This window comes from Lithobates pipiens, unplaced genomic scaffold (assembly GCF_037356315.1).
Source record: "Lithobates pipiens isolate NorthernLeopardFrog02 unplaced genomic scaffold, aLitPip1_a1.2 Scaffold_56, whole genome shotgun sequence".
Classification (NCBI taxonomy): domain Eukaryota; kingdom Metazoa; phylum Chordata; class Amphibia; order Anura; family Ranidae; genus Lithobates; species Lithobates pipiens.
The window spans coordinates 4,032,069-4,050,641 of NW_027507878.1; the positions used below are offsets into that span (position 1 = coordinate 4,032,069).

Below are 18,573 nucleotides of genomic sequence, written 5' to 3' on the forward strand. Positions count from 1 at the left end.
CATTTTTCAACAGGTAAACAATGAAAATAATTAGACAGATAAATGTGAAAATGCTCCTAAATTCTAAATGTAAGTATAGAATGCTTGAATGCCTAAAACCAAAGCAAATCTTTTGTTGTAGTTGTGAGTAGTGATGAGATTGGCTCCAGCCAAACCCAGAAGGAAGCTTTCCGTGCCAGGCCAGTGAGCTGTAGGGAGAAGATTCCTCACCTCACCATTGTATGTACCCCAAGGAGCGGGGGTGCTTGTGACATAACTGACCTAATATGGGCACATATCAGCTCAATATCATTGTACCCACCCAGAAGCACTGTAAGAAGCCTGCTTAATCTATCTGTAGTGGATTAAATAGAGTGAGCTCCATCAGTTGCAGAGTTCCCGATCAATCATTGGTTAGAACGGGGGGGGGGGGGGGGGTCTGTTGGGTAAATGTACGGCTTGTAATGTTTGTTGTCCTGTGTCAGACCCCACACAGGTTCTGGTCCCCCCATCCAGCATGGACGTCACAGTCGGAGAGAGCATCGTCCTGCCCTGCCAGGTCTCACATGACCACTCCCTGGACATCTCCTTCTCCTGGGTCTTCAACGGACAACTCATCGACTTCCAGAAAGACGGGGAACACTTTGAGCGGGTGGGAGGAGTAAGTATGAGCGATCTACGAGCACGAGCCTACGAGCGCTAGGACTGTGAGCGGCATGGCAAGGGATGGGGGGGGGGTGGGTTCTGTCTTTCCCCCACCATCATGGCAGCCTGCAGATAACAGACATCTGTATTCTTGTAGTAGAATAAATCCTGATTGGCTCATCTAGATTTGCACGTTGTGGAAACGCTCACATTCCGCGAGTTGCCGCTCTGTGGAGAGCAACCCAACACATGGCCACGCCCCTATAGTGCGCTGTGTTCAATGCAAAACTAAATTTGTGCTCCTCCCGATCTCTGGAACGTTTTAAGTAGCGGAAATTATTGGTGAAATCCTTCGAAAATGGCCTTTCCCACACTGCTTGCTTGATGTCCAATAATTATTTTTTTGGATGCTGCATGCTATCTATAATATGTATAAAATAGTCGGCCTCACCGTTCCTATGGACGCACCCAGGGAATATGATTGGAGAAGGTCAATCAAAATTTATTTGGGGTGCATTGGCTCTGGTGAGGCCGATCTCAAACAGAGAACCCCCCCCCCCCCCTGAACCGAAATTGGAATCCACGTATGCAAAGTCCAATAAGCGTCTTCACAGCAATGGGCTCAATGCAATGGGCTGTGAGTCCACAGTTTTTATTATTGGGGTTCATACAACAAGTCAATATAAAACAACCAATATGTTTTGGGGGGTTCAAACAAGGGGAAGACAACGGAATCCCCCAAAACACATTGGCTGTTTTATATTGACTTGTTTAAAGAGGAAGTAAACCCTGATGAGTGTTACTTCCTCTTTCATTCCCTGCAAAGGTAAAGCATAATGGACTACTATACATCGCATCGCATCGCATCGCATAGTAGTCCATTATGTGTCACTTACCTGACACAGGAGCCAGCGAAGTCGCCGCTGTCCCCTGTAGTCCGCCGCATCCATCTTCTCGTTTGGGTCTCGCGGCTCCGCCGCTGTCATTTGGCGAAGCCGCGATGACGTCACTCCCGCGCATGCACAAGGGAGCCGACACGCGCGGCAGCTCCTGTCGTTGAGAATGCCGCGCTCAGTGCGCTTACGCGCCGCTGTCTACCGCGCATGCGCCGTAGACAGCGGTGCCTGTTTTCGGGCAAATATCTCCTAAACCATATAGAAACCATATAGGTTTAGGAGATATTACTTGGACCTACAGGTAAGCCTTAATCTAGGCTCACCTGTAGGTTTGTAAGCGTTTACAACCACTTTAATGAACAGCAGTAGAGTTTTTGGACCTCAAGTTCCTTGGTGTGGCGCTCTTATTCAATGATTGAAGAAGGGCAATCAAATAAATTTGGGGTGCAACGGCTCCAATGAGGATGATCTCGAGTACAGAGTCCCCCTAAGGTTGGAATGTAGATATGCAAAGACCAATAGGAGTGTTGTACCAATGAATGAAGAGTCCAAAGCTTTTTGCCAAAGCATGTTGGCTCAAACTACCAATGCGTTTTAGGGTTTCTTAGAAGGGGAAGACCTTGGAACCCCTAAAACATGTTGGCTGTTTTCTATTTTCTTGAATTAACATCAGTATTAGGAGTTTTTGGACCCTTAGTTTATTAGTGAGGGGCTTTTATTGGTCTTGCCCACCATTCTGCTGGAACGTGCGTGAATGAGGGGTTGGATTCAACTCATAATGGTTCATTATTGCAGAAGGTCAAACAAATTAGTTTTTGGGGTGCAATTGATCTGGTGATGCTTTTTTTTTTTCTTTTTTAAACTCAGAGTACCCCTTGTACTGGGGGCAAATGCAAAGTCTAAAAAGGGTGCCAGACCAATGAAGTAAGAGTCCAAACACTTTTAATATTGGTGTTCGTTCAACAAGACCATATGAAACAACCAACTCTTTTTGGGGGTGTGGGAAGACCTTGAAACGCGTTGGCTGTTTTATATTTTCTTGTTGAATGAACAACAAGGAGTTTTTGGATCCTAGGTTCCTTGGTGTGGTGCTCTTATCGGACTTTGCCCATCGTTCTGCTGGAACACGCATGACTGAGGTGCCGGATTCAACTCATCAATGAATCGTGAATGAAGAAGATCAGACAAGTTGGTTTGGAGTGTTGAGGCTCCGGTGGGGCTTCTCGCGAACCCTTGTGCTGGGGAAATCAACATTTTCCAATCCATGTGTGCAAAGTCCAATAAGAGTCCACAACTTTCATCATTGGTGTTCACTTAACAAGGTTATAAAAAACAGCCAATACGTTTCAAGGGTTCAAAGTAGAGGGAGACCTTGGAACCCCCTAAAAGTTGTTGACGTTCCATTTTATTCCTTGTTGAGCAAACACTACCATTAAGAGCCTTTGGACTTGTAGTTCATCGGTCTGGGGACTTCGCATACGTGGATTCCAACTTCGTGTCCCCCAGTACAAGGCGTACTCTGTGTCCAGGGCCATCTTTAATATTGATTGGACCCTGGGCAAACATTTTCTTGGGCCCTCCCAAATCTACTTATCAACTATTTGCAGGCAGTGCGGGCTCAAGGGGAAGCTGCTCGGGGCCCCACAACAATGACTGGGCCCAGGGTAGCTGCCCCTTTTGCCCCCGTGTTAAAGACGGCCCTGTCTGTGTCTGAGATCAGCCCTGGCACCCCCCCCCCCCCCCCCCAATGAATTTGATTGACGTTCTCCAACCATGATCCATGGATAAGTCCAGGGGAACAATAAGGACGGCAATTTTATACTTTGTATAGATTGCCTTCCAGCAACCACAAAACACGTTGAATATCAGTCAAAAGCATTGCAGCATGAAAAGGTCATTTCTGATTGGTTGCCAAACTACTTTCTACAAAATATTACTCAAATTTGTGGCTGAAGCCTAGAAGTCTAAGTGTAGGAGACGAGACTTTCCCAAACCAACTCCAATCAGCACTAATTACTGGGAACAAATTATCATGGAGACTTCTCTAAATGTTACATTGTAATGATATCCTGCCACTTCAGCCTTCATACTCCCATTTATGCCCATCCACTCCTGAGATTTAATCACCTCTGACACACAGCACAGCCAGGTTATTGACCTGACTTTATTCTTCTGCAGTTGAACAATGGATTTTTGTCTGCTCTGTGATTGGCCAGTCAAGGAGAAGATGTAGAGCACTGGTCTCCAAACTGCGGCCCTGAGGCCAGATGTGGACCTTTACTTGCCTTTATCCGGCCCTTGGGGTACTATTCCTCCCACTGATACGAGACACTATTCTGCCGATTGAGATCAACAATGCGGCACCATTTCTCCCAATGGTACCAACAATGGGGCACCATTTCTCCCAATGGTACCAACAATGAGGCACCATTTCTCCCAATGGTAGCAACAATGGGGCACCATTTCTCCCAATGGTACCCACAATGGGGCACCATTTCTCCCAATGGTACCAATATTGGGGCACCATTTCTCCCAATGGTACCAACAATGGGGCACCATTTCTCCCAATGGTACCAACAATGCAGCACCATTTCTCCCAATGGTACCAACAATGCAGCACCATTTCGCCCAATGGTACCAACAATGGGGCACCATTTCTCCCAATGGTACCAACAATGGGGCACCATTTCTCCCAATGGTACCAACAATGGGGCACCATTTCTCCCAATAGTACCAACAATGGGGCACCATTTCTCCCAATGGTACCAACAATGGGGCACCATTTCTCCCAATGGTACCAACAATGGGGCACCATTTCTCCCAATGGTACCAACAATGGGGCACCATTTCTCCCAATGGTACCAACAATGGGGCACCATTTCTCCCAATGGTACCAATATTGGGGCACCATTTCTCCCAATGGTACCAACAATGGGGCACCATTTCTCCCAATGGTACCAATATTGGGGCACCATTTCTCCCAATGGTACCAACAATGCAGCACCATTTCTCCCAATGGTACCAACAATGGGGCACCATTTCTCCCAATGGTACCAACAATGGGGCTCCATTTCACCATTTCTCCCAATGGTACCAATGATGGGGCACTATTCCTCTACCTAATACCAAATGTGATGCTTGCTCCTAATTATCGTCAGGAAATTTTCCACTCCTGCTGGCCACCATCTGGCCTCCCTAAAGTCTCAAGGACAATAAACTGACCCTTTGTTTAGAAAGTTTAGAGACCCCTGATGTAGAGCACTGAGGTTCCAGCAGAAGGATGGGTAGAGTCCAATAAGAGCGGAATTGGCTCCTATTCTGGAGGCACCATTGGGTAGACATGTGCAATTCCTTTTGTTACGAATACGCTTTCCTGCGAATTTTGACAAATTCGTTTATTCAGCAATATTGAAATTTCTGAAAATTCGGAAATTCAAGATTGGGAAATCCAAAAATAAGAATGAAAATCCAAAAATTAAAAAAATTTGACATAATAACTAACTAATAACTATTACTAACTATTAAATTATAGGTATTGGAATTTCCTTTCAAATTTGTCTGCTAGTGAACGTAACAAATACGAATTATCCGAATAAACAAATGGAATGTAACAAATTAATAATAATAAATAATAATATTATATATTTTTTGGTTTATTATTAATTTGTTCCGTTACATTTGTTTTGATGCGGCATTCGTTATTTCGGATAATTCGTTATTTCGGATAATTCCTTATTTCGGATAATTCGTTATTTCGGATAATTCCTTATTTCGGATAATTCGTTATTTCGGATAATTCCTTATTTCGGATAATTCGTTATTTCGGATAAGTCGTTATTTCGGATAATTCCTTATTTCGGATAATTCGTTATTTCGGGTAATTCGTATTCGTTACCTTCGCTAACAGCCAAATTTAAAAGGAAATTCCAATACCTGTCATTTAATACTTAGTTGTTATTATTTTGAATTTTCGGATTTTCGTTCTTATTTCTTAATTTTCAGAATTTTTGAATTTCCCAAAAAAAACAAAAAAATGAATAAGACGAATGTATTTTTGGGCAGTGCGCGTGTCTATTGGGGTTCGGGGTAAATGTGGGGCGTGTATATTGCCCGGTGCCGGTATTTTCCTGACCCATCCTCTTCTCTCTTCTGTTTTCAGCAAGACTCGGCCGGAGATTTAATGATAAGAAGCATCCAACTGAAGCATGCTGGGAAATATATCTGCCTGGTCCACACCAGTGTAGATAAGCTGTCGGCGGGGGCCGATCTCATCGTCCGAGGTACGGAGGATGGGCGGGGTGGTCGGGTTCTAGAAAGTAGTGTAATTATTGGTATATATGAAAGAGGACCCGTCATAAATTTGAGGAGTGTTTGTATAAAAAAAATTCATCAGCTATGCATCCTGCAAAACTGAATGTACATTCATTCTGTGCAAATAAGGGGACAAAATCAAATATTCTCAGGCTATTCTCTCTCCAGGCCGAATGTTATTCATTCCTAAAGTGTGAGTCAGGAAAATACTGCATTGTGGTCACTAGATGGAGCTGACGCTCCTAGGAAATACTTATTTCCTATGATTATCAGCCGCTTCTAATGGTGATAATGCAGCATTTTCCCAAAGCACTCTGTTTTAGGAATGAATAGTGACCTGTAGAGGAAATACATTCTATTTGGTCCCATGTGCACAGAATAAAGGTAGCAGACGTTTCCCTGGATCCATAGTGATACATTCTCTATAAATATACCCCAAGGTGGGGGAGAAGGGAATACGTTGTACTGTAGAGTCTGGGGCTGCTGACATCACATCCGATATGGCGGCACCCAGCCGCAGTCTCGGGGCTTTTGGGTATGTACAGATTGTAGAGGTAAGTAGTCCTGTGGGGAGATTTGTCTACAATGAATGTTCCTCTTTGTATATCTCAGGACCTCCCGGCCCGCCTGACGCTCTGACCGTGGAGGAGATCACCGACACCACCGCCCAGCTCTCATGGATGCCGGGAGTGGACAACCACAGCCCCATCACCATGTATGTGGTCCAGGCCAGGACCCCCTTCTCCGTGGGGTGGCAGGCGGTCAGCACAGGTGAGGAGAAACCTTCAATATTATGAGGTCTGCACTATATCATCAGTGATGTCATCGCTCTCTAGGGATTGGATAGGCTGCATTCTCAGTGATGTCATCGTTCTCTAGTGATTGGATAGGCCGCATTCTCAGTGATGTCATCGCTCTCTAGTGATTGGATAGGCCGCATTCTCAGTGATGTCATCGCTCTCTAGTGATTGGATAGGCCGCATTCTCAGTGATGTCACCGCTCTCTAGTGATTGGATAGGCTGCATTCTCAGTGATGTCATCACTCTCCAGTGAATGGATAGGCCGCATTCTCAGTGATGTCATCACTCTCTGGTGATTGGATAGGCTGCATTCTCAGTGATGTCATCGTTCTCTAGTGATTGGATAGGCTGCATTCTCAGTGATGTCACCACTCTCTAGTGATTGGATAGGCTGCATTCTCAGTGATGTCACCGCTCTCTAGTGATTGGATAGGCCGCATTCTCAGTGATGTCACCGCTCTCTAGTGATTGGATAGGCCGCATTCTCAGTGATGTCATCACTCTCTAGTGATTGGATAGGCTGCATTCTCAGTGATGTCATCGCTCTCTAGTGATTGGATAGGCTGCATTCTCAGTGATGTCATCGCTCTCTAGTGATTGGATAGGCTGAATTCTCAGTGATGTGACCGCTCTCTAGTGATTGGATAGGCTGCATTCTCTGTGATGTCATCGCTCTCTAGTGAATGGATAGGCCGCATTCTCAGTGATGTCACCGCTCTCTAGTGATTGAATAGGCTGCATTCTCAGTGATGTCATCACTCTCTAGTGATTGGATAGGCTGCATTCTCAGTGATGTCATCACTCTCTAGTGATTGGATAGGCTGTATTCTCAGTGATGTCACCGCTCTCTAGTGATTGAATAGGCTGCATTCTCAGTGATGTCATCACTCTCTAGTGATTGGATAGGCTGCATTCTCAGTGATGTCATCACTCTCTGGTGATTGGATAGGCGGCATTCTCAGTGATGTCACCGCTCTCTAGTGATTGGATAGGCTGCATTCTCAGTGATGTCATCACTCTCTAGTGATTGGATAGGCTGCATTCTCAGTGATGTCATCACTCTCTGGTGATTGGATAGGCCGCATTCTCAGTGATGTCACCGCTCTCTAGTGATTGGATAGGCTGCATTCTCAGTGATGTCATCACTCTCCAGTGAATGGATAGGCCGCATTCTCAGTGATGTCATCACTCTCTGGTGATTGGATAGGCTGCATTCTCAGTGATGTCATCGTTCTCTAGTGATTGGATAGGCTGCATTCTCAGTGATGTCACCACTCTCTAGTGATTGGATAGGCTGCATTCTCAGTGATGTCACCGCTCTCTAGTGATTGGATAGGCCGCATTCTCAGTGATGTCACCGCTCTCTAGTGATTGGATAGGCCGCATTCTCAGTGATGTCATCACTCTCTAGTGATTGGATAGGCTGCATTCTCAGTGATGTCATCGCTCTCTAGTGATTGGATAGGCTGCATTCTCAGTGATGTCATCGCTCTCTAGTGATTGGATAGGCTGAATTCTCAGTGATGTGACCGCTCTCTAGTGATTGGATAGGCTGCATTCTCTGTGATGTCATCGCTCTCTAGTGAATGGATAGGCCGCATTCTCAGTGATGTCACCGCTCTCTAGTGATTGAATAGGCTGCATTCTCAGTGATGTCATCACTCTCTAGTGATTGGATAGGCTGCATTCTCAGTGATGTCATCACTCTCTGGTGATTGGATAGGCTGCATTCTCAGTGATGTCACCGCTCTCTAGTGATTGGATAGGCTGCATTCTCAGTGATGTCACCACTCTCTAGTGATTGGATAGGCTGCATTCTCAGTGATGTCACCGCTCTCTAGTGATTGGTCATGACTGGTCTAAATTGGCCCTACTGAGTTTATGTATGAATGTTAGTTGGGGACCTTAGATTGTAAGCTCCTTGAGGGCGGAGTCTGATGTGAATGTACAATTGATATGTAAAGCGCTGCGTAAATTGACGACATTATATAAGTACATAAAATAAAATAAATAAATGACCAGAGAAACTGCATGTACATTCGTTCGGTGCAAATTCCGCAAACATATTATTTATGGCCATTAAAATACCACGGTATGGCCACTAGATCTGAGCTGAGGAGCACAGGACATACGTTCATCATTGGAACAAGAGATACAATGTAACAATTCTAGAGAACCCTAGAGGGAATGATTACATTAATTTACTAATTCTGTATTTCTGATTTCCTCTCAGTGCCGGAGGTGGTGGATGGGCGATCGTTCACAGCCACTGTGGTGGGGCTGAGTCCGTGGGTGGAATATGAATTTCGTGTCATCGCCATCAATCAGATTGGCATCGGAGAGCCGAGTCCCCCATCTGATAAGAGAAGGACGGAGGAAGCACGTAAGTCATGGACGGGAGAAATGCGTCTACAAAAATAGAAGAGTAACAAAATTCTCAGTGCGCAATAAATTCCAACCGCGTTAAATTCCAAACTTATTACGGATAAACGGTTTGAGCGGCAGAATTGGATCCAGAGGGAAGACAAATCCATTGATGAAGCGCGTTAGTCTTGGAGCGCGCTAAACTGGTTTGTGATAGAAAGAAAATAGAGAAGAGCGAGCCGGCGCAGCGCGGAAAAAGGACTTTAATATGCTTCAAAATCAATGATAACATCCAACAATGGAGGGAGAGAGACGGGCGCTAGAACTGTGATCCAGCCAATCCCAGGGCCCCGTCCTGAGCCCCCCCCCCCCCCCCACTCCTGGAGGAATGCACTACAGCGCCATCTCTCTTCCTTCACTGAGAGTGCAGGTTACTATTGTCTATGAAGATTTACCTGTATTATATTGGTGGAACTCTTCATTATATGTAGATATCAGAAGACTTTCCCAAAAAGGAAAGAATAACTCCTAAGATGTTATCAGAGATAATAAATAGTATAAAAGGGGAAAGGAGGAGAGTCCAGAAATGTTATCAAGTTAAAGTGATTGTAAAGGTGTGCAATATAAGCCCTACCCTGAAAATAAGACCTACAAGGACTTTAACTAGGGCTTATTTGGGGGGTAGGGCTTATATTGCAGCCATCACCGACAATCATGCTAGGTCTTATTTTGGGGGTAAATGGGGTATATATATATATTTTAATAACATACATTGGTATAATTACCTCCTCTGTGTAATGGTTTTGCACAGAGCGGTCCCGGCCCCCCTCTTCTCGGTCCCCCACTGGCATTCCTGGCTCCACCCCCCTCCTAAATGCCCCCTATAGCAGACTGCTTGGTGTAGGGGGACATGTGCTGGCTAGATCGCAAGCTGGGCTGGGTGCATCTATTGACACACAGTGCAGCTCGGCCCACCCCCGCTCTGTCCTCCCCACTGGATTTAATTGATAGCAGCAGGAGACAATGGCTCCCAGTGTTGCCTCCATGTCCAGTGAAGAGAGAGCAGTGATGCTGCTTTCTGGCACAGCGCCGGATCGAGGTTGAGGCTCAGGTAAGTATGTAGTTGGGGGGGGGGGGCTGGGGGGGACCGTGGAATGTATTTTACCCTAGTGAATTCTGGGGTAATATTGGGTGAAGTTTCCTCTTTTATAGATGAGAGTCTCTGGAAATGAGTGTCTCTCACCGCTGAGTCCTTGATGTACCAGAGAAGTGAGCCTCATTCTCCGGACCCCCTTGTCTCTCTCCGGACCCCCTTGTCTCTCCGGACCCCCTTGTCTCTCTCCGGACCCCCTTGTCTCTCTCCGGACCCCCTTGTCACTCTCCGGGCCCCCTTGTCTCTCTCCGGACCCCCTTGTCTCTCTCCGGGGCCCCTTTGTCTCTCTCCGGGGCCCCCTTGTCTCTCTCCGGGCCCCCTTGTCTCTCTCCGGACCCCCTTGTCTCTCTCCGGGCCCCCTTGTCTCTCTCCGGGGCCCCCTTGTCTCTCTCCGGGCCCCCTTGTCTCTCTCCGGGCCCCCTTGTCTCTCTCCGGGCCCCCTTGTCTCTCTCCGGGGCCCCCTTGTCTCTCTCCGGGGCCCCTTTGTCTCTCTCCGGGGCCCCCTTGTCTCTCTCCCTTTCCTCTTTTCTTTCTTACTTTTTCTCAGTCTTTGCTGCCATCTAGTGGTGAGAAGAAATAATGACTAGTAAAGTTTAAAAAAATTGATAAATAGTATAGAAATGATAAATATGGTTACATTTTTGTATCCTTCCTCCTTCCCACTACTGGAAAGTTGAAGCTCATTTTATTGTCCTATTGGAGGAAAGAGCCATCAATGTCCTCTCCAATAATCTCCAGCTGTGCCTCTTCAGTACCATAGACAGCTCATTGCCCTCCAATCAAAAGCAGCTATATCTCCACTGTGACCCTCGCTCTGACCATCGCTGTAACCCCCGCTCTGACCACCGCTGTGATCCCCGCTCTGACCATCGCTGTGATCCCCGCTCTGACCACCGCTGTGATCCCCGCTCTGACCACCGCTGTGATCCCCGCTCTGACCACCGCTGTGATCCCCGCTCTGACCACCGCTGTGATCCCCGCTCTGACCACCGCTGTGATCCCCGCTCTGACCACCGCTGTGATCCCCGCTCTGACCACCGCTGTGATCCCCGCTCTGACCACCGCTGTGATCCCCGCTCTGACCATCGCTGTGACCCCCGCTCTGACCATCGCTGTGATCCCCGCTCTGACCACCGCTGTGATCCCCGCTCTGACCATCGCTGTGATCCCCGCTCTGACCACCGCTGTGATCCCCGCTCTGACCACCGCTGTGATCCCCGCTCTGACCACCGCTGTGATCCCCGCTCTGACCACCGCTGTGATCCCCGCTCTGACCACCGCTGTGATCCCCGCTCTGACCACCGCTGTGATCCCCGCTCTGACCATCGCTGTGATCCCCGCTCTGACCACCGCTGTGATCCCCGCTCTGACCACCGCTGTGATCCCCGCTCTGACCACCGCTGTGATCCCCGCTCTGACCACCGCTGTGATCCCCGCTCTGACCATCGCTGTGATCCCCGCTCTGACCACCGCTGTGATCCCCGCTCTGACCACCGCTGTGATCCCCGCTCTGACCATCGCTGTGATCCCCGCTCTGACCATCGCTGTGATCCCCGCTGTAATCCCCAATTGTGACCCCCGCTGTGATCCCCACTGTGACCCCCCCCACTGTGATCCCCACTGTGACCCCCCCGCTGTGATCCCCACTGTGACCCCTCCCCCCCCGCTGTGATCCCTACTGTGACCCCCCCGCTGTGATCCCCACTATGACCCCCCCGCTGTGATCCCCAATTGTGACCCCCCCCTGCTGTGATCCCCGTGACACCCAGCACTTGAGGTTTTGCTTTCTATTCCGGTTCTCCAACAATTGTAATATCAGATTTTCTCCTTTTCCTCGTTCAGTCCCGGAAGTGACTCCAGCCAATGTGAGCGGGGGAGGAGGCAGCAAGAACGAGCTTGTCATCACATGGGAGGTAAGTCGTCATCCGGATGTCAGAGAACGCTCAGTGGAATCCTTCCAAAAATAATACAAAATTTGCTGTTACTGTGCCCCCCCCCCCACACACATTACATTGTATCCTATCAGTCCCCCCTCCCCCACATCTTACATTCCCTTCCAGACTTATATCTGACATCCACCCTCCCCCCCCTTCAGTCTTATATCTGACCTCCATCCCCCCTTCAGTCTTATATCTGACGTCCACCCCCCCCTTCAGTCTTATATTTGACCTCCATCCCCCCTTCAGTCTTATATCTGACCTCCAACCCCCCTTCAGTCTTATATCTGGCCTCCAAAAGCCCCTTCAGTCTTATATCTGACCTCTGCCCCCCCTTCAGTCTTATATCTGATCTCCGCCCCCTTTCAGTCTTATATCTGACCTCCGCCCCCCTTCAGTCTTATATCTGACCTCCGCCCCCCTTCAGTCTTATATCTGATCTCCGCCCCCCTTCAGTCTTATATCTGATCTCCGCCCCCCTTCAGTCTTATATCTGACCTCCGCCCCCCTTCAGTCTTATATCTGACCTCCGCCCCCCTTCAGTCTTATATCTGACCTCCGCCCCCCCCCCCCCTCAGTCTTATATCTGACCTCCGCCCCCCCCCCTCAGTCTTATATCTGACCTCCGCCCCCCTTCAGTCTTATATCTGACCTCCAAAAGCCCCTTCAGTCTTATATCTGACCTCCAACCCCCCTTCAGTCTTATATCTGACCTCCAACAGCCCCTTCAGTCTTATATCTGACCTCCGCCCCCCCCCCCTCAGTCTTATATCTGACCTCCGCCCCCCCCCCTCAGTCTTATATCTGACCTCCGCCCCCCTTCAGTCTTATATCTGACCTCTGCCCCCCCTTCAGTCTTATATCTGACCTCCAACAGCCCCTTCAGTCTTATATCTGACCTCTGCCCCCCTTTAGCCTTATATTTAACCTCCGTCCCCCCTTCAGTCTTATATCTGACCTCCAACCCCCCCTTCAATCTTATATCTGCCCCCCCTTCTTTCTTTTATCTGACGTCTGCCCCCCAGTCTTATATCAATACAGCCTGTCTAGGAACGCCCCCTCCCCCAGACTGACACCCACACTGGGCCTAAATAAAGGTTTGGAATGAAAATGGAAAGGCTCTTTTTAAAAATGTAATTGGCATGTTGATGGGGGGTGGGGTGGGGGAGGGAAGGAAAATATAAGCAGATCACACTTCAGCATTAAGCCTTGTGACCCTTCTAATAAATGACCTTCCAGCCGGTCCCTGAGGAATACCAGAATGGTGGAGGATTTGGCTATGTGGTGGCTTTCCGGCCCTTTGGAACCATCAGCTGGATGCAGACGGTGGTGGCCTCAGCGGACGCCGCTCGCTACGTCTACAGGAACGAGAGTCTGCCGTCCTTCTCTCCATACGAGGTGAAGGTCGGCGTCTTCAACAACCGGGGAGAGGGGCCCTTCAGCCCCCTGACTGTGGTCTACACTGCCGAGGAAGGTAAGTGCTCTACTCATGGCATAGCTCAGCTGTCATTGGATGGTCGTGGGTCTGATCAGTTTTTTGGATTGGCTGTTGGGGTCTTCTCTGTGATTGGCTGTTGAGGTCTTTTTCTCTGTAATTGACTGTTGAGGTTGGCCTCTCTGTGATTGGCTGTTGAGGTTTCCTTCTCTGTGATTGGCTGTTGCGGTCTTCTCTTCTGCGATTGGCTGTTGAGGTCTTCTTCTCTGTGATTGGCTGTTGAGGTCACTTCTTTGATTGGCTGTTGAGGTCTTTGCGTCTGTGATTGGCTGTTGAGGTCTGCTTTTCTGTGATTGGCTGTTGAGGTCTCTTTCTCTGTGATTGGCTGTTGAGGTCTTCTTCTCTGTGATTGGCTGTTGAGGTCTCTTTCTCTGTGATTGGCTGTTGAGGTCTGCTTTTCTGTGATTGGCTGTTGAGGTCTTCTTCTCTGTGATTGAGTATTGAGGTCTTCTTCTCTGTGATTGGCTGGTGGTTGGTTTTTCTTCACTTTATTGTAGTCTGACTGTTGGTTTAATTGACCTTCCTGGCCATTGTTTGTTCATAGCTCCCAACTGCCCCTGATTTGGAGGAATTGCCTCTGATTTGGGGGAACTTCCCCGATTTGGAGAAACTGCCCCTGATTTGGGGGAACTTCCCCGATTTGGAGGAACTGCCCCTGATTTGGGGGAACTTCCCCGATTTGGAGGAACTGCCCCTGATTTGGAACAATGTCCCTCTTTCCTCCTCATGTGTCCCTCATGTTGCTCTGATCTATATAGTTGTATATAAAATGCACTATTTAACTTTCAAAAAAGTATTTCTCAGTGCTAAACTTTTCATCCAATTTCTAATTTGCTGATTTAGAGGCCAGTATAAAGGAAAAGTCGTGGGAAAAAAACAAACAAAAAAAATACACTTATGGGTTTAATCTTTTTTTTAAATTTACTTCTCCTTTAAGGGGGTGTGGCAGGGGGTGTGTCCTATGCCTACATACTTTTGCTAATAGGTGTCCCTCGTTCCCATCTCACAAAGTTGGGAGGTATGCATGTTTGTGATTGGCTGCCTAATGTGCCCCCTTTCTTTCTGGCCTGCGATTGGCTGCTTGATTAGCTCCTTTCTTTCCAGTCTGTGATTGGTTATTTGGCCTTCTCCTCTTTTGTTCTTCAGTACAGACAGGGACAACTGGATGCATGTGTTTTTTTTTTTTTTTCCTATTCCCTGATAGAAATGTAATAAAAGTATATAAAAGAATAGGGATGAGCTCAGGCGTGTTCGAACGCTCCACGTGAAAAGCCCGCCAGGAAGTCGGCGCAGCGCTGCGCTAATCGCAGGCAGTGAGACGTTTCCTGATCTCTGGAGCCGCACATCGGGGCAATGTCTCACTGCCTGTGATTAGCGCAGCGCTGCGCCGACTTCCTGGCGGTCTCTGCACGTGGAGCGTGCGAACACGCCGGAGCTCATCCTTATAAAAGAAGGCAAAAAAAAGGAGACCAAATTCAGTTATTTGTACAATTCTAACCCCTCCCCTCCCCCCCGTGCCCTCCGCGCCCGCTCCACCCCAGGGTTGCCACCTCATCCCTTTAAAACTGAACAAATATTAATTACGCGGGTTCTGTGGCTGATTAAGGTGGTAATTAAACTCACGTGTTGGGGTTTAAAGGAATGAGATGGCAACCCCCCTCCCCCTTCACTATCTGACCGTATGACCCGGTGCCCAGGGTGAAGGTTCCCCCTCCCCCCCGCCCCCCCCCCCCCCCCCCCAATTATATTTTGCAGTTGGGATCTATGGTAGGAGCACCACTTCTGTCTGTTGGTACAACAAAAGTCAAATGTTGGGTGGCCCCAAAGTGCCCCATTCTGGACACGCCCCCCCAAGTACGCCATTGGTGCAAACAATGGTCTTTACTAGAGATGTGCACAATGGAAAAAAATTTTTGAATTAGTTTACATTTTTTGATTTTGGAAGACGGCTATATTCTTTTTATTTTATACTATTCTAAAATCGGAATTTTGGGAAATGGGGGGGGGGGGGTGCAGTGTATCTAGTTGTGTATAATGGGGGGGCAGTGTAATATTTGTGTATAATGGGGGGGGCAGTGTAATATTTGTGTATAATGGGGGGGGGCAATGTAATATTTGTGTATATTGGGGGGCAGTGTAATATTTGTGTATAATGGGGGGGGGGGCAGTGTAATATTTGTGTATAATGGGGGGGCAGTGTAATATTTGTGTATAATGGGGGGGGGCAATGTAATATTTGTGTATAATGGGGGGGGGCAGTGTAATATTTGTGTATAATGGGGGGCAGTGTAATATTTGTGTATAATGGGGGGGGGGGGGCAGTGTAATATTTGTGTATAATGGGGGGGGGGGGGGGCAGTGTTAATGTTTGTAGGGAATTTAGTCTTGGTTCCTCTCTCTAGGTTCGGTTCTGCATTCTCATTAACTAACATTTCCCCATCTGAGTGATTCCTGTATATCATCTCTTGTGTAGAACCAAGTCGGGCCCCTGCGGGCGTGGTGGCCCGGAGCCTCACTGCCTGGGACATCGAGGTGTCCTGGATACCGGTACTGAGTAGCCTCAGCAAAGGGAGAATCCAGGGATATGAGGTGAGCATACGGACCTTATTTTTTCCCCCACCAATCGATCCCAACCATTGGCTCATCACTGACACCAGTAACCCTTCACTTGTCACCCAGGTTCGGTTTTGGAAGCAAAACGAGAAGGAACAGAACGCACGCAAACTACGAACTCTGGGAAACCAAACGTCCACCAAATTGAGCCATCTACAGGGCCACACGCTCTATTACCTGAATGTGCGGGCGTACAACAGCGCGGGCACCGGCCCCGCCAGCCCTACCACCAATGTGACCACCAGAAAACCACGTGAGTGATCCACCACCAAACTGTCCGCCCTCTCTGGGAAATCATAGGTTCTGGTAGGTTCCATGTTCAGGAAGGTTCCAGGTTCTGGGAGGTTCCATGTACTGTAAGGCCACGTACACACGGGCGGACTGTATGGCCTACTTAGTCCGCCGAAACACATTTCAGCGGACAGTCCGCTCGTGTGTGGGCTTCAGCGGACTTTTTCAGCGTGTAGTCTGGCGTACTAAGTATTTCGGAATTTCCGTAATACTGTCCGTCATACTTTGGTTTCAGCGGACAATACGGTCGTCAGTAGGCTAGTTCGACGGACTAAGAATGGCGCATGCTCAGAAAGGATTTACACGGTGGAAGGGTGCTTTGCTGTGTATTGGACTTCCTATTTCTAGTCCCGTCGTACGTGCTGTACACGTCATCGCGCAAGCTTTCGACGGACTGTTTGTGCGTCCGTGTGTGGTCAAGTCCGTTCATTCGAAAGTAGGACGGACTGTCTGTCGGATTGTATGACGGACTAAGTAGGCCATACAGTCCGCCCCTGTGTACGTGGCTTAAGGTTCCATTTTTATAGAGGTTGCATGTTCTGGAAGGTTCCTTGAGTTAGGGAAAATGACGATAATAGCAATGTTCTGATAGTTTTCATGTATCAGAATATTGCTATTATCATCAATAAATGTATCTTCATATACCTATGTGCTTCATTTAAATTCCCACCACCATTTTCCCCACCATTTAGACAGGGATGGAGGCACTGGACCTTACCAGGTCACACCGCCTCATACAAAGTCCCAAACTTTTCTTGTTCCTTTTATACTGGTAGGTTCCTTGTTCAGGGAAGTTCCATGTTTTGGTAGGTTCTGTGTTCTGGGATGTTCCATGTTCTGGGACGTTCCAGGTTCTGGGAGGTTCCATGTTCTGGTAGGTTGCATGTTCTTGAAGGTTGCATGTTCTGGTAGGTTCCATGTTCTGGTAGGTTCCATGTTCTGGTAGGTTCCATGTTCTGGTAGGTTCCATGTTCTGGTAGGTTGCATGTTCTGGTAGGTTCCATGTTCTGGTAGGTTCCATGTTCTGGTAGGTTCCATGTTTTGGTAGGTTCCATGTTCTGGTAGGTTCCATGTTTTGGTAGGTTCCATGTTCTGGTAGGTTCCATGTTTTGGGAGGTTCCATGTTTTGGGAGGTTCCATGTTTTGGGAGGTTCCATGTTCTGTGTTCTGGGACGTTCCAGGTTCAGAGAGGTTCCATGTTCTGGAGGGTTTCATTTTTAGGGAGTTTGCATGTTCTGGAAGGTTGCATGGTCTGGTAGGTTCCTTGAGTTGGGGAAAAGGGCGGTGGGACTTTAAATGAAGCACATAGGTATATGAAGATACATTTATTGACAATAATAGCAATTTTGAGTTTTCATATATCAGAATGTTGCTATTATCGTCAATAAATGTATCTTCATATACCTATGTGCTTCATTTAAAGTCCCACCGCCGTTTTTCTCACTTATTTAGACAGGGATGGAGGCACTGGACCTTACCAGGTCATCACCTCATACAAAGCCCCAAACTGTTCTTGTTCCTTTTATACTGGTAGGTTCCATGTTCTGGTAGGATTACATTTTCAGGGAGGTTGCATGTTCTGGAAGGTTACATGTTCTGGAAGGTTGCATGATCTGGTAGGTTCCTTGTTCAGGGAGGTTCCTTGTTTAGGGAGGTTCCATGTTTATGAAGGTTCCATGCTCTGGAAGGTTCCTTGTTCTGGTAGGTTGCATGTTCTGGAAGGTTCCTTGTTCTGGTAGGCTCCTTGTTCTGGTAGGTTGCATGTTCTGGTAGGCTCCTTGTTCTTGTAGGTTGCATGTTCTGGTAGGCTCCTTGTTCTGGTAGGTTGCATGTTCTGGAAGGTTCCTTGTTCTGGTAGGCTCCTTGTTCTGGTAGGTTGCATGTTCTGGTAGGCTCCTTGTTCTTGTAGGTTGCATGTTCTGGTAGGCTCCTTGTTCTTGTAGGTTGCATGTTCTGGTAGGCTCCTTGTTCTTGTAGGTTGCATGTTTAGGGAGGTTCCATGTTTAGGAAGGTTCCATGTTTAGGAAGGTTCCATGTTCTGGTTGGTTCTATGTTCTGGTTGGTTCCATGTTCTGGGGCGTTCCATGT

At 47.8% G+C, this 18,573-nt stretch overlaps 1 protein-coding gene across 6 annotated transcripts in view; it reads left to right on the top strand.

Annotated features, from left to right (window-relative positions):
* Nucleotides 1–18,573, top strand: part of LOC143958045 (contactin-4-like) — a 321,112-nt gene that overhangs the window by 276,058 nt on the left and 26,481 nt on the right. For all 6 annotated transcript variants that reach the window (XM_077467492.1, XM_077467495.1, XM_077467494.1 and 3 more), the window contains exons 13-20: nt 465–640; nt 5,680–5,800; nt 6,444–6,602; nt 8,866–9,015; nt 11,992–12,062; nt 13,326–13,560; nt 16,055–16,170; nt 16,261–16,447. In XM_077467492.1, the coding sequence (XP_077323618.1) occupies nt 465–640; nt 5,680–5,800; nt 6,444–6,602; nt 8,866–9,015; nt 11,992–12,062; nt 13,326–13,560; nt 16,055–16,170; nt 16,261–16,447 (1,215 nt within the window). The remainder of the gene's footprint in view (nt 1–464; nt 641–5,679; nt 5,801–6,443; nt 6,603–8,865; nt 9,016–11,991; nt 12,063–13,325; nt 13,561–16,054; nt 16,171–16,260; nt 16,448–18,573) is intronic.